The sequence below is a fragment of the Euprymna scolopes genome, chromosome 25, assembly GCF_053919585.1.
Source record: "Euprymna scolopes isolate OS-2025 chromosome 25, ASM5391958v1, whole genome shotgun sequence".
Taxonomy (NCBI): Eukaryota; Metazoa; Mollusca; class Cephalopoda; order Sepiida; family Sepiolidae; genus Euprymna; species Euprymna scolopes.
Genome location: NC_136506.1, coordinates 106842504 through 106857645, shown reverse-complemented (window position 1 = coordinate 106857645; position 15142 = coordinate 106842504). Strand labels below are relative to the sequence as shown.

Sequence of the window (15142 nt, the reverse complement as noted above, 5' to 3'; positions counted from 1 at the left end):
ACAATTACCGCTTTTTTTCTTTTAACCTGTACCAAAAAAAAAGATCAATTTTTCAATTTGATCCAAGCAAAAACAAATATGTACAAGAAGAAAAATGGTTTAATTATACTACAAGGACTGTGGGAATATCTCGCTCATTTCACCCAAATATTGGGATAAAATTGATTCTTTGCCTGAGATGGTATTGTTTTAATTCTAGAATAAAATTCTAATTTCAAATTGAAAATACATGAAATTAAAAAAAAATAAACAAATATGTATGTATGTATGTATCTATCTGTCTGCCTGTCTGTCTGTCTGTCTATCTATCTATCTATCTATCTATCTATCTATAAAAGTGAAATTGTCTGTGTGTGTGTACATTTCCGTACCAAATTACTCTGTCAATTTTCAGTCTACAGACTCGAGATTTGACATAAGGAGTATCGAGATTTGGGAAAATCTTTTTAATCGGTTTTCAGCCAGAAATTTGGCTGTCAAGGGGTTAAAGTTCAACGATTTGACCTTTGAAAACTCTACCAAACTCCTCTGCCAATTTTGGGTCTAAACACTTGAAATTTTAGATGTAAGTTATTTGGACATGGATCAAACTTTTGAACTTGATTTGAGCCCAAAGCAATAAATGTCAAGGAGTCAAAATTGGGGTCAAAGTTTTAAAAAATATGACCTCGCAGCCAATTTTTGGTCTAAACATTTGAAATTTTTTATAAAGTGTATTCAGACATAGGGCAAGCTTTTTAATTGGTTTTTGGCTGAAATTTTGGCTACCAAGGGGTTAAAGTTCAAAAGATTTGACCTTTGCAGTCTCTAGCAAACTATTCAGCCAATCTTGGGTCTAAACATTTGAAATTTTACATAAATGTTTTCAGACATGCAGCAAGCTTTTAATCAGTTTTCTGGGCGAAAATTTAACTGCCAAGAGATCAAAGTTGAAAGAGTTGACCTTTGCAGACTCTACCAAACTCCTCCGCCAATTTTGAGTCTCGACACTTGAAATTTTAGATGTAGGTTACCTGGACATGAGTCAAACTTTTTAATATATATATACATGTGCACATAAAGTTATGAACAGTACATAGGGCCCGAGCGAAGCCGGGCTGAACTGCTAGTATAAAACCTTTTAGGATTAGAGAGGACTTGACTATAAATATAACGTTCTAACCAGGAAGCGTGTCATCACTCTGGAGAAAAAGTGTATTTTGTGTGTATATATATATATATATATATATATATATATATATATATAGCTTTAAAATAGCCACCATTTTTGAAAAAAAAAAATGGGGCGCTTCTTCGGAATAAGAACGAAGATAAAAATATTGAATTTTATTAAAACTAATGGCATCTACTTCATTGCCATGTCGAGATTACTAACATATCCAAAAATTAACACAATTTTTTTTCGAAAACATTGCATTAAATAATAAACAATCGAGTTCGTATCTTACCAGGGGAAGTAACTGCAGTCTGTCTTGTTACATTTAAATGGCGGACTAATGAATCGTGAAAGTACATGTTTTATGTATTGTCAAAATATAGTAATATGTTACTAATTACGCCACAATTAAGTCGATTTTAGTTCTCGTTTAGAAGAAGCACAAAAAAGTAGTTACCCGTTTCTGTTCTAGTGTCGTCCAAGGTTATTTAGCAGAGAAGCCAACAACGAAAACAAATCGCCAAAAATTCAAATACATAACAAATAAATGTTACCAAATGCAAGATAAATGACTCTTCTACATACCTGGATAAGTTTTGTGTATTTTTACGGAATTTTAAGCATTTATTCACTTCGAAAGACAAGTAGTGTCGAGTAGGTAAGTTAAACGGCAATCAAAATGGTCGACGAAAGCATGCTGTCTTCAGAGCGTCGATAATGGTTCAAAAATGGAAAAATACTGATAGAAATCCACACAGTAAGTTTTACTGTGGCACTTTTAGTTTTATAGACGCAGACGATATTTTTTTGCGGTGATTTTTGGCCAGGGTATTCCGATATCGACATTTACCCTTATTTGTTAGTAACATATCTAAACATTACGAAAATTCAGCGAATAAACAACTGTTATTGTGTTTTTATTTAAAAAAAAAAAAAAAAAAGAAAAGAAGTCCATTCCATCGCTATGGTCTTACAAAAATGTCCGCAATTAAGATGGTGCAAACAGACATAAGTATATCCCCTGTATTCGCAATCTTTAAGGTGTTCAAATCTAGGGAAAATGCAATCTCTCCCAATTCTCTCTAAAATTACTTTTAACTATAAATAATTTTCTATTCCATGAATTTTCGTAATTTTTGGATATATTACTATTTTCGACATGGCAATTAAGTAATATTGTTTTTGCTTCAAACGAAATATTAAAAAAAAAAAAAAAAATCGATTCGCCGATTTCATCTCAACAAGCACCAGAATAGTTTTAAAAAGGGGCCCATCCTTTCCATGTTTGAATGGAGTTTTAAATAATAACATTATTATTTCCAGTACGATCCGTATTCTGCATAAGTACCGTAAAGTGAAAGTATTTTTTTAAATAAAGAAATTAAACGAAATATAACTAAAAACATGTTTTTGTTATATTTCTTTTAATTTTTTTGAGTGCTTTAAAATATATTTTTTCCGATTTCAATTCAATATATATATATATATATATATATATATATATATATATATATATATATATATATATATATATATATATATATATAAAAGGAGTAAAGGAAAGGACTGCAAAGGAAGGACTGCAAACAACAAAACAAGTTTAGCAGGAAAAAGGTGAACAAACGAAACGAAAAGGAAACTAGGTGCAAGTTCAGAATTCAACAAAAATACAGATAAATCTTTGATGTACGGACGCGTCACGGAACGAACATGTCATATTCCAAAAATTACAAATCGATCAAGTAGTTTTATTTTTTAACTAAAAGGATAAAATTTTATGACGAAGCGAGACGGCCATATTTAATAAAGGGAGGCGACTTAATTTGAACAAACGACATTTTGAAATCAACCTTGTTATGGCTACGATATACTATTAATCACAAAAAAAATTGTAAAAAATTATTTTCTATATGCAGAAGTTTAAACGTAAACCAGCATCTTGTTAATCTATCCTAGACTTAGCCCCAAATAGTAGCCCCTTACCTCCAAGTGGAGATAACGTGAGTGAAAATAAATAAAAATAAAAATAAAAACAATAGAAAAAACTACTTGCTCGATATGACGTTTCTGGATTTTTGAGATGAGGATTGGTTTTTGGATTCTCCGGACTACTGTTCTCATCCTGAGTGTCATTTTCACAACGTTTTTCAAGTTCAACAGAAACATTCCCGTGGTTCGAAAAGATACACCTGGAGAAGGTCGGAGGTTAAACCGATCGAAACATTGTGAAAATCACACTCAAGACGAGAACAATAGATTGATGGATCCAAATAATACGTACTTGGTCGATTTACGTGATTTTTGGAATATGACATTTTCGTTTTGTGACGCGCGCGTACATGTTTTTTTTTTGGGGGGGGGGGGTAAATTCTGGATAAAAAGCGAAAAAAAAAAATAAAAATATTAATAAAAAAAAAAGGTTTACTTCTTCAGGTGGCATTTGTTGTGCGTTGGCCGGTGGAATTTTACGCTCCATCTTGTGGCAAAGTGAAAAACTGTCGTTTTTTCCTCCACCGAATTCTTACAATGTACGTTCGTCGAAAGGAGAAAAAAATTCCTATTTTTCCGTGTTTAATTTTTCCGTTTTTCTTTTTCCGTTGTTTTTGTAAGTTTCTTCTATTTCTCTTAAGGTTTCCTTTTCTTTGAAACAAACCTTATATATATATATATATGTATATATATTTAAATATTTTACCCTAAAAACAGGGATCTTGTTTTTGTTTTTTTTTTTGTTTTTTTTGTATCTTACTGTTCTCTTAAAAAAATAAAATGCGTATTTAATTTATAAATTAGATTTCTTCCAATATTTGTAAATTTTTAAAATATTTGCTATTATAAATTTTTTTCTCTTGAAAATCGTTTTTTTTTCTGTTTTTTTTTTGCTTTGTTTTGTTTGATTTTTAAGAAAATAATATTCCTATAATTTCTTATTTTGACACTTTCTTTAATAACAATAATAAAATAATAGTAATTAAATATAATAATTTAAATTAGATCTTTATTGCAACAATGTTAAAAGGTCTTTTTTCTGCCAGCTGTGTTCGTTGCTACTTTGCGTTTAATATTTCTTCCTTGACAATTTTGGATTTTTCGTTCAAACCAATCTTGTTGTTGTTGTTGTTGTTGATGATGCGGACAGTGGACGTCGAAGATGTTCTTTCTTTTATCATTTGGTGCTAACCATTTGATTATAATGAACGAATCGAGATCTGACATATATCCATTTCTCAAAGCATGTCCATTGTTTCTTTTTTTGGGGGTGGTGATTCTGGTTTTATTTTGTTAGAATTAAAATAAAATCCTTTTTGTAAAGGAATGTTTAAATCAATTTTTAAGACAAAAACAATAAACGACGGACTGATTTCTTTTAATTGTTTTTAAGTGTTTTCATTATTTTTTTTCTTTGTTTTTTTTTTCTGGTTGGTATTTGAGTTACTTTTTCAAAAAATTCCCTGAACTTCTTTCAAAAGAACTTCGAAAAAATAATATTTACCTCAAAGACTGGTGCGTTTAAATCAAGGATAATGTTGCTAGTAGCAGTAAGCAGTTGTTTGAGTGTGTGCGTTTTTTCCGCCAACTGGTGATTTTTCTATAAGAAAGCGCAACTTAAGAAATAAATTAAAATGCGATGTTTTGTTGTGTTTTTTTTTATGATCCTTTAAAATAAAAATATAGATCAAAACTTGATACAGCGGTACATATTTTGTTCAAGCAATCACTAACGATACGTCTATGCTATTTGGCGACAATTAAAATTTAGAGAATTTAAGAACAAGCATGAATGAAGCGGTTTGCGAATTTTCAAAGGTGCGAAAAGAGCGACAGAAAATGAGAAACACAACACAAAAATAGCGGTAAAAAAAAATGAAGCTTTGCGCGCAGAAACTAAAAATGAATTCAATCAGTTTTTAAACTGTCTCTTTTTTTTTTTAAAGGTAACTTAGAAAAGGTGCCATCTTTTTATCTGCATAAATAACATGGTTGCTGGTTGAGATGAAGAAAAATGCGGATGACACGGAAGAATCTACAGCGTTACTGGCAAGATGTAATGATGGTGGTGGTGACTGGTGATCATGATGTTGGTGATGGAGGATCTTCGACAACATAAATTAGAGAGAGAAAGAGAGAGATAGAGAGAGAGAGAGAGAGAGAGAGAGAGAGAGAGAGAGAGACGTACAGACATTTAGAGGGAGGAGGATAAGAAAGAGAAAGAGAGAATGTATGTGTGTGCTTGTACGCTCATGCGCGCGTGTGTGTGTGCGTACGCGCGTGCGTAAGAGAGAGAAAGAGAGACAGAGAGAGAGAGAGTCGGCGAAACTGCGACTCCCCTTTTTTATTTGTTAGGCTTACACAACTAAAGGAAGTGAAGAAAAGAAGAAAAGGTTCGAACGAAAGAGGGGGGGAGCCTCATTCAACGATTTACAGAGGCTGTTACTAAGCAACAAGAAGATGCTATAAGATTTAAGCCACTATTGGAAGAAAATGACATCGTTATTTTAAAGAAAGCGCGCACACGCGTGTGTGTGTGCACGCGCGTGTATTCGCTTTGCGCCTTTGTATGTGTGTGCGTGTGTGAAAGTCTGTTGTGTGTTTCGATTTTATGTACGTAAATAAGGGGGTGGTTAGCAGTGGTTTCAATCTGGAAATTATTGTAAGACAAAGTTGCTGTGCCTGTGCTGTGCGTATTTGTGTGCGTATTTCTATGTGTGTGTGTATTTGTGTATGTGTGTGTATGTACACAAAATTTGTATTGCTTTATGTATTGAGCTTTTTTATTTTCTAGAGTTCTAATCTAAAAATAATATTTATTATCTTTGTGATTTTATATATATGTCTGTGTGTTTTAACAATATATTCAGCTCTTCTAACGTATTGAGCACTTTTATCCTGCTTTTTTACCATATATATATATATATATATATATATATATATATATATATATATATATATATATATATATATATATATATATATATACACAAAGTAAAAGACGTCACGATATATATGAGCCGTTCCATATAAGTTATTAAATTTACCAAATTTTCATTACTAATGATTACTATATTGACCAACTTCTACTGTACACTCTTTAACCCTTATCCTTGAGTGGCCTCTGGGCCTTGATAATGTGGTGATGCCTTTGTAAAAAAAAAAAAAAAAAAAAAAAACGATATTGTAGAATTAAATTTACAATATTTTAATCAAAACAAAAAATAAAAAATAAATGTGAATTTTTTCGCATTCATCTCCTATTCCTTGTTCTGAATAAAATATTGCAAAATTTAATTCTACAATATCGTGACCTTTTCTACTTATATTAGGCTCTATCAATGATATTGAGCCGTTTTAATTTGGATAAGGTTGTTGTTATATATATATATATATATATATATATATATATATATATATATATATATATATATATATATATATATATATATATATGAAAAAGCGCTGTAGTGTTTACCTGATATACGCAATGGCAAACTTCAAACTAATATAAATAACAGTACTTATATCTAAAAAAATTTAATCCTAACCGAATTAAAAAAAAGCTCAATACGCATAGAAGGTAGAGCTTATTACAAGAGAAATAAAATTAAAACTGTAAGTTGAACTTATTATTCAGTCGAACAATAAATTTTGATTGTAAAGTTCAAGTTTTAATTTTCTTTCTCTTATATATATATATATATATATATATATATATATATATATATATATATATATATATATATATATATAATAGACATTTGCCTATATTGAAAAAAAATAATTATAATAAGAAAAAATAAAAATGATTGTACCTATTTACTATGCCTCCCCACGGGACAGAGTTAGACACCAGGGTCGTTTTTTAACGTGGAGAAAAGGTACAAAAATAACAATTGTCTCAGTCGTGAAGGATTTCTCCTCCACCGAAAGAGAACAAGAAATAGAAGTGCAGCATCTGAAGAACAGATGGTATTTATTTGCTCCCCCACCGAGCAAATTAGGCACAAGGCCGATTTTTAATGTGAGGAGTGAAGGGGAAATGGGGACCAACTCCCCGGGGAGTAGGGGAGCTGGATAGTGACAATTGGTATGAAGGGTTGCCCCTATATTGACCAAGGTCTTATATGTGGGGTCGCCCCCACATAGGGTCTTTGCTTGCAGTATCTGTCGGAACAGATGGTATTTATTTGCTCCCCCACCGAGCAAATTAGGCACAAGGCCAATTTTTAATGTGAGGAGTGAAGGGAGGGGGGAGGGAAAGGGGGGACCAGCTCCCGAGAGGTGGGAAATGGGAGCTGGTTAAAGGTCAGGCATGTGGGGTTGCCCCCACATCTGGTCTTTGCTAGTCATAGCTAGTCCTAGCTAGTCATAGCTTGCAGTATCTGCCGAAACAGATGGTATTTATTTGCTCCCCCACTGAGCAAATTAGGCACAAGGCCGTTTTTAATGTGAGGTAAAAACCAGCTCCCCTAAAAGTAGGCAAAAAGGGGGCACTCTGGTTACCAAAAATAATAATTGTCCCAGTATAGAGGGTTTCCCCTCCATTGACTGGTACAAATTATCTTAAGTGCAGCATCTGCCGGAACAGATGGTGTTTATTTGCTCCCCCACTGAGCAAATTAGGCACAAGGCCGTTTTTAATGTGAGGTAAAAACCAGCTCCCCTAAAAGTAGGCAAAAAGGGGGCACTCTGGTTACCAAAAATAATAATTGTCCCAGTATAGAGGGTTTCCCCTCCATTGACCGGTACAAATTATCTTAAGTGCAGCATCTGCCGGAACAGATGGTATTTATTTGCTCCCCCACTGAGCAAATTAGGCACAAGGCCGTTTTTAATGTGAGGTAAAAACCAGCTCCCCTAAAAGTAGGCAAAAAGGGGGCACTCTGGTTACCAAAAATAATAATTGTCCCAGTATAGAGGGTTTCCCCTCCATTGACTGGTACAAATTATCTTAAGTGCAGCATCTGCCGGAACAGATGGTATTTATTTGCTCCCCCACCGAGCAAATTAGGCACAAGGCCGATTTTTAAAGTGAGGAGTGAAGGGGAAATGGGGACCAACTCCCCGGGGAGTAGGGGAGCTGGATAGTGACAATTGGTATGAAGGGTTGCCCCTACATTGGCCAAGGTGTTATATGTGGAGTTGCCCCCACATATGGTCTTTGCTTGCAGTATCTGCCGGAACAGGTACTACACTTTGATCTTGGCCCGAAGGCCAATAAAAATGATTGTAGACTGATATTTTTATTTTTTGTATTATTGGAATTAACACACACACACACACACACACACACACACACACACACACACACACACACACACACACACATTTCAACAAAACCTCTGGTCTTGATGAAGGGGATACTAAAACTTGCTGCTATGGTTTCACATGATCTGAAATAACAGCAAGGGGAGACTTGATACCAAATATTTCTCATATGTTATATCTTCCCTCTTTTGGAAATAGAGTACGATTATGAATATCTCCAGTATCAAATAATCTTTATACGCTGTGAAATTTACTTTATGTATGAAAACCAAAGAGGGGAGATATAACATATGAGAAATATTTGGAATCAAGTCTCCCCTTTCTGTTATTTCAGATCATTTGAAACCATATCAGCAAGTTTTAGTCTCCCCTTCCATCAAGGCCAGAGGTTTTGGGAAGCTATTATCCATAGGGAAACATGAGAATTGTCACAAATGATTCAATTTTTATCAAAGGTAAATTAAGATGGAACATATACGGGGTGGAACGATAAAATTGTCGCCTTAAAGAAAACACCACTACAGCTTTATTTTAAAACTTTTATTGAAAAATTCAATTCAGGTAACTTGATTATGTAGGAGAGCTGACATCTATTCAATATAACCGCCTTCAGATTTGACACGCGTCCAGAACTAAGAGCATGCGTTTTCTACATGTGTCAGCGGGAGCTCGGCGAATACTTGGCAAATACTCAGTACTTTTCTAGGGCGACAATTTTATCATTCCACCCTCTATTACGAATCTTATTATTAATATTTATATTATATCAATAATTATTATTATTTTAAAATCTTTCAATATTCAGACTGTTTTTTATTCTTTGGAGATCAGAAAAAAAAATTAATGTTAGAAAGATCTTCATCACCAATGCTCTTCAAAGTGTTGCCATAAATCGCTCTTGTGAGCTTACATGTGAACGAATGACCCAAGAATATGATTTGGAAGATCATTTATGAAGATCAGGGGGGTAGAATTCTTGAGACATTATGCTATGTGTTTCGGTTTTCTGCTCATCGGAACTACTTTTAAAGATTTATCAGAAAGAAAAGAATTTGATGGTTGAGAGACCATTTCCAAATGTTCCATGTTTACAAGTTTGTGAAGGAATTCCTTGTCATTTTGGCTAGGAGCTAAGTATAATATATTGGGCCTAATTAGTTTAAAATGTAAATTTATATATCTATAAAAGTGAAAATGTATGTGTGAGGACACTTCTCAACCTATATACTCAACAAATTTTTGATCTACAGATTTGAAATTTGGTATATAGGGTATTCAGACATGCGGAAAACTTTTTAATCGATTTTCATCTGGAACAAGAGCTGCTAAGGGGTTAAAATTGAAAAATTGGTACGTGGGAGTGGGGGGGATATCGGATTTTTATTGTTTATCAACTATTTTACGAATGCGCATGCTTGAATCTTTCACATAGCAGATTCCTTATGTTAAGAATAAGTAAGCTTGAAAACACCTTTTAAAGATCGTGTCAAGCTGGTCTAATGGTTATTGTACTTAACTCACTAACTTTAAGTTTTGGTTTCGATCTCAGCTTGAATATTTTTTTTTTTTTTTTTTTTTTTACTTTCTTGGTGGTATGTAATGGTGTTGCCACTTAGTGTCTATGCTCGATTTTGTAAGCAGCATGCGATTCCATGTTTTATGCTGTATGGGTGATGGGAGTTGAAGTTAAGGTATTGTCCAGTGAAGGTAGGCTTGCGATATACGGATGTCTTAAACCCATGCTCTGTGCATAATGGTCAGGTTGAAAAATACCCTCCGTCGTAACAACTACCCCAATAGCATACTATCCACCAGACGTGTTAATAGTATAAGAGAGGAGAATGAAACCCAAAAACCTCCAACGGTCTGCCTACCATACATACGAGGCATCTCCGAAAAGATTCAGAGAATATGTGCCCCCTACAACATCAGGACGGTATTCAAGAGCGAGTCAACACTCAGATGACACCTGGTACGAGTGAAGCCCCGCATGGAAGAGAACATGACCAAGAACTGCATATACTCCATCCCATGCAATTGCAGAAATGTTTACAAGGGTGAAACATGCCGCCCCCTCAAAGTAAGGGTAGAAGAACACCGAAAAGTAGTAACTAAAGGGGAGACGGAAAAATCATGTGTGGATGGAGAGGGGGGGGACCATCGCCCCCTATGGAATGAAGTAAAAATAATAAACAGAGAGACCCACTGGAAAGTGAAAAAACTTAAAGAAACAGCTCACATGTTCGGACATAGCAACCTACTGAGTAAACCAAGCATAGAGCTGAATGCAATTTGGACACCTCTGATAGAGAGAGAAAACCTTGAATAACAACATAGGTTTAACATTAACAAAAACCAATTAAGAACTGTACTAGTGACATATGGTCCTAGACGTTGTATCAAAGTTTACAGTTACCCAAAGTTGCTGAGTTCAATCCAGAACGAAGGCAGTGAAAAGTAACATTCAAAACAGAGTCCCAGAGCCTAGCTGGAGTCCAAACACGGTACCCCCATAATAATAATAAAGGGTTGGGTTCGAGACTCCTAACAAACGGTTCCCCAGTTCGATACAAAAAGTTTGAAGGGCAAAACGGCCGAAACGTTGTGACGATAACAACCAAAATGAGGAAGTCAGTCTGACAATCTCAATCAATGAAAACACCTCATCTCAAAAATACAGACAATTACTAAAAAGACACTCTCCAAACAAACAGCCTACTAGTTAACTTGAATTAAAATGAGTTGCTTTTTGTTTGCCTTGATATAAAATCAAGGCAAAGAAAAACAAAAATACTACAAATACGATTCTAATTTTTTTCAAGATTTGTTATTAGGTTGGTGCAAAAATAATGTCGTTTTTTTGCCGTTCAACTTCAAAAGATCATAAGTTTTTCATAATAAACTTTATTAATCGAAATAAAAACCATTAGAATCGACATATTTTTGCCAATGAGAAACAAGTTTGTTTATCCCATTAGCATAGAAATCCAGAGTTCTGGAAGCTATGTAGTCATTAAAGACCGATTTAGCATCGTCTCAGCTTTTAAAGCATTTTTCGCACAGGAAGTTCTCGATATGCCTGAAAAAGTGATAATCGGTGGGCGAGAGGTCTGGTGAATATGGCGGATGAGGCAGAGTCTCGTAATCCAATTCGTTCAGCTTCTGTTGGGTCAGTTAGACAACATTCAGGCAAGCGTTGTCATGAAGGAGAATTGGTCCCTTCTTATTGACCAATCTCAGTCACATATGTTGGCACTTCCGGTGCATTTTGTCAATTTGTTGGCAATACTTCTCTGACGTAATCATGTAATTGTTTCACCCGGATTCAAGAACCTGTGATGGATAAGACTGGCCGCAAACCACCAAACAGTCACCATAACCTATTTTTGATGCAATTTTGGCTTTGGGAAGTGTTATGGAGCTTCTTCGACATTCAACCACTGTGCTGAGCATCGCCAGTTGTTGTAGAGGATATACTTATAACCACACATCATAATCCACTCGAGAAATGGGTTGTTTTTGTTGCACAGAAGGAGCATAGAAGACACCTCAAAATGACGACTTTTTTTATTATCGTTCAATTCATGCGGCACCCATTTATCTAACTTTTTTTACTTTCCTATTTGCTTTAAATGGCGAACAACTGGTGAGTGGTCGACCTCAAGTTTAACAGCAACTTCTTGTGTGGTTTTGCAAGGATCGGCTTCAATGAAGGCTTTCAAATGTTCATTATCAATCGCAGTCAGCTGACTGCGACTGCCTTCATCTTCAAGGCTCTTGTCACCATTGCGAAATTTCTTGAACCACCATTGTGTCACACGTTCGTTAGTGGTTCCTTGGTCAAATGCAGCATTGATATCATAAGCTGTCTTGGCAGCTTTTAAGCCTAGTTTGAACAAGAAAATCGTATGGATTTGAATTTTGTCCATGCTGTCGAAAAACCTGAAAAAAAAAAATGAATGACGAGACTGAGAACGATAACGAATAACACAATTCAATAGAGCAAAAAACTCGCTTTAAAATGATATATAGCATGGCTATATATATATATATATATATATATATATATATATATATATATATATATATATATATAGCATGGCTATATATATATATATATATATATATATATATATAACATGTCTATATATATATATATATATATACACATATACACATATATACACATATATATATACACATATATACATATATATATATATATATATATATTGGTGATTAAAATGATATATATATATATATATATATATATATATATATATACACATATATACATATATATATTGGTGATTAAAATGATATATATATATATATATATATATATATATATGAACAAATGATTAATAAAATATGTTAAAAGACATCTTGAAAAAGAGTTAAAAACATATTTAAAAAAGGAAGCACAAGATAAGTGGATAATCCTTAATCCGCGGAGTTTCGAAGAAATACTCTCCTTCTCATCAGAGGGCAGGAATTAGCAAAATGCAGGATCGGATTTTGCATATAAAAGTATTTAATGAAACTACAAGTAAGTCAAAGATCTTACTTGGTTAAAACTCTTTAATATTTATAATATATTTTAAGTTTACCATTTTGATTACCTTAGTAAACTTATTGTAACTTTTATGATATATATATATATATAAATATATATATATATATTTATATATATATATATATATATATATATATAAATATATATATATATATATATAAATTTCAGTCATTCAATGAATTTCAAAATTTATGACTTAAAATGTTTCAAAAGATTTTTATTATTCTATGTAAGACAAAGAATACATTTGAAATACTATAACTTCTTATCCTATAGGATTTCGATGTCTACCATCTTTTCAGAGGAGAAAATATTAGCAAATAGTTATAATGGTTTACACCTTATTTGCTAAAGTCAGTAAGACATGGAAAATTACAATTAAAAGTTGTTTAAGTATTAAAATCACAATTAAAAGTTGTTTAAGTATTAAAATCACAATTAAAAGTTGTTTAAGTATTTAAGTGTCATAGATATATATATATATATATATATATATATATATATATATATATATATATATATATATATATATCAATGAATTAATTGAGAAATCATATATAAATGTAACATATGTGAGAAAACGATATTGTTTTTGCACCAACCTAATATTTTGTTAAAAAAAAATTTTTTTCAGACTTTAAAAAAATCGAGAGTTTATTTTTTGGCAAATAGCTTTTGAGATTTTGCCAAAAATAAACTCTCGATTTCATATAATTTTATGGTTGAATATTGTGATGAAATCCGTTTTATTGTTTATGTGCCAAGAATGCTTGAATATTGAATCCACCGCAACCATTGTTGGGCCTCATTGTCCAGTATCACAGGTTTCTTAAATCGCACGAATAATAAAGAATCACCAAGAACCAGTTGTCATACCTTTGTTAATTTTTAACTGTGTTATTTTACCGCATCATTTTTTCCAATGTCATTTTTACCTTAATTTCTTATGATCTGTAGATCTTAGTTTAACCGGTAGTTGAAAATCGATAAATATTTTTACCTTTATATCATTAGTACTGTTATATTGTTGGTTCCGGGACAACGCCGAAGAGTAAACTAGTTGATTCTTTTTTTTTTTTTTTTACATAGGAGTCACCACTTATCAAGGCCCTGAGGCCACTCGAAGATAAGGGTTATTGAGTGTACAGTAATCAAAAGAATAATATTGCAGTAGTCGTTATTAATGGAAATTTGGCAGATTGGATTACTTAAAGGAGTGGTTCATCAAGAACTTGTTTATGTTGGACTTGAAGACAACCAAGTTGTATCATTATTCTTGTGTTTCATAAGTTTAAATGGAATATCAGCTAAAATAGGTGTTTTAAAATAAAATGTTTATTTACAATAACTTTGGAATGTTATGAAATTTAGGAATTTCTAAATAAACATTATAGATTATGTAAAAACAACAGGTGATCTTTAATGCTCCATGTACTAATGACATCATAAAAGGAAGATAGATTTTGAGACATGTCAGAGGGAAGAGTTGGACAAGTTAGCATGGAAGATATCGTCTCCGCATTTGGGAGCTGGGAGAAACAGGACCTTGTAGAATACCTTGCAGCTCTGATGAGAAGTTGAGAATAAAGCTTATAAAAAGTGAACTTGATATTTGGCATTCTTTCAAAGGGAGGCATTTCTTTCAGGACTGCAGCAAACAGACCAGAACAGTGAGAAAACTATTCGTCCCTATGGAAAAGGTATGCTTTTCCTTTGTCTGGACAAAGCAGACAAAGATGTTTATTCATCATTGTAAAAAATTGTCCCATGTACGTTTGTTTGTTATGATGTAAACAAAGTTATACGTGAAACAACCACACATACATACAATTAGAGGAACATTTTCAACAGTAGACGTTTACACTATCTCTCTCTCTCTCTCTCTCTCTCTCTCTCTCTCTCTCTCTCTCTCTCATATATATATATATATATATATATATATATATATATATATATATATATATATATATATCACATTTATATGCAACAATCCTAGCTATATAATAGTATCAGCAGTGGAAAATAAAATTTTAAACAAACAAAAAAAATAAAAAATATACAAACTTTGTGGGGGGTTGTTTAGTAGTTTTAAACTTTTAACCAGATATTCAAATGCGCAGATGTTTGCCCTTTATATAACAGACTAA

General features: G+C 32.9%; 1 protein-coding gene and 1 pseudogene across 2 annotated transcripts in view; both read right to left on the bottom strand.

Moving 5' to 3' along the window:
• Positions 1–3800, bottom strand: part of LOC145247555 (dipeptidyl peptidase 4-like) — a 376657-nt gene extending 372857 nt beyond the window's left edge. Inside the window, exon 1 of the mRNA XM_080109399.1 lies at positions 3582–3800. Within this exon, the coding sequence (XP_079965525.1) occupies positions 3582–3632 (51 nt within the window). The 5' untranslated portion in view covers positions 3633–3800. The remainder of the gene's footprint in view (positions 1–3581) is intronic.
• Positions 3801–9969: 6169 nt separating this feature from the next.
• On the bottom strand, positions 9970–12348 carry LOC145247239 (histone-lysine N-methyltransferase SETMAR pseudogene; annotated as a pseudogene). Its single transcript, XR_013863213.1, has 2 exons — positions 12013–12348; positions 9970–11967 (listed from the first exon to the last, which is right to left on the bottom strand). The product of XR_013863213.1 is annotated as a histone-lysine N-methyltransferase SETMAR pseudogene (transcript).
• Between the last annotated feature and the right edge of the window lie 2794 nt (positions 12349–15142).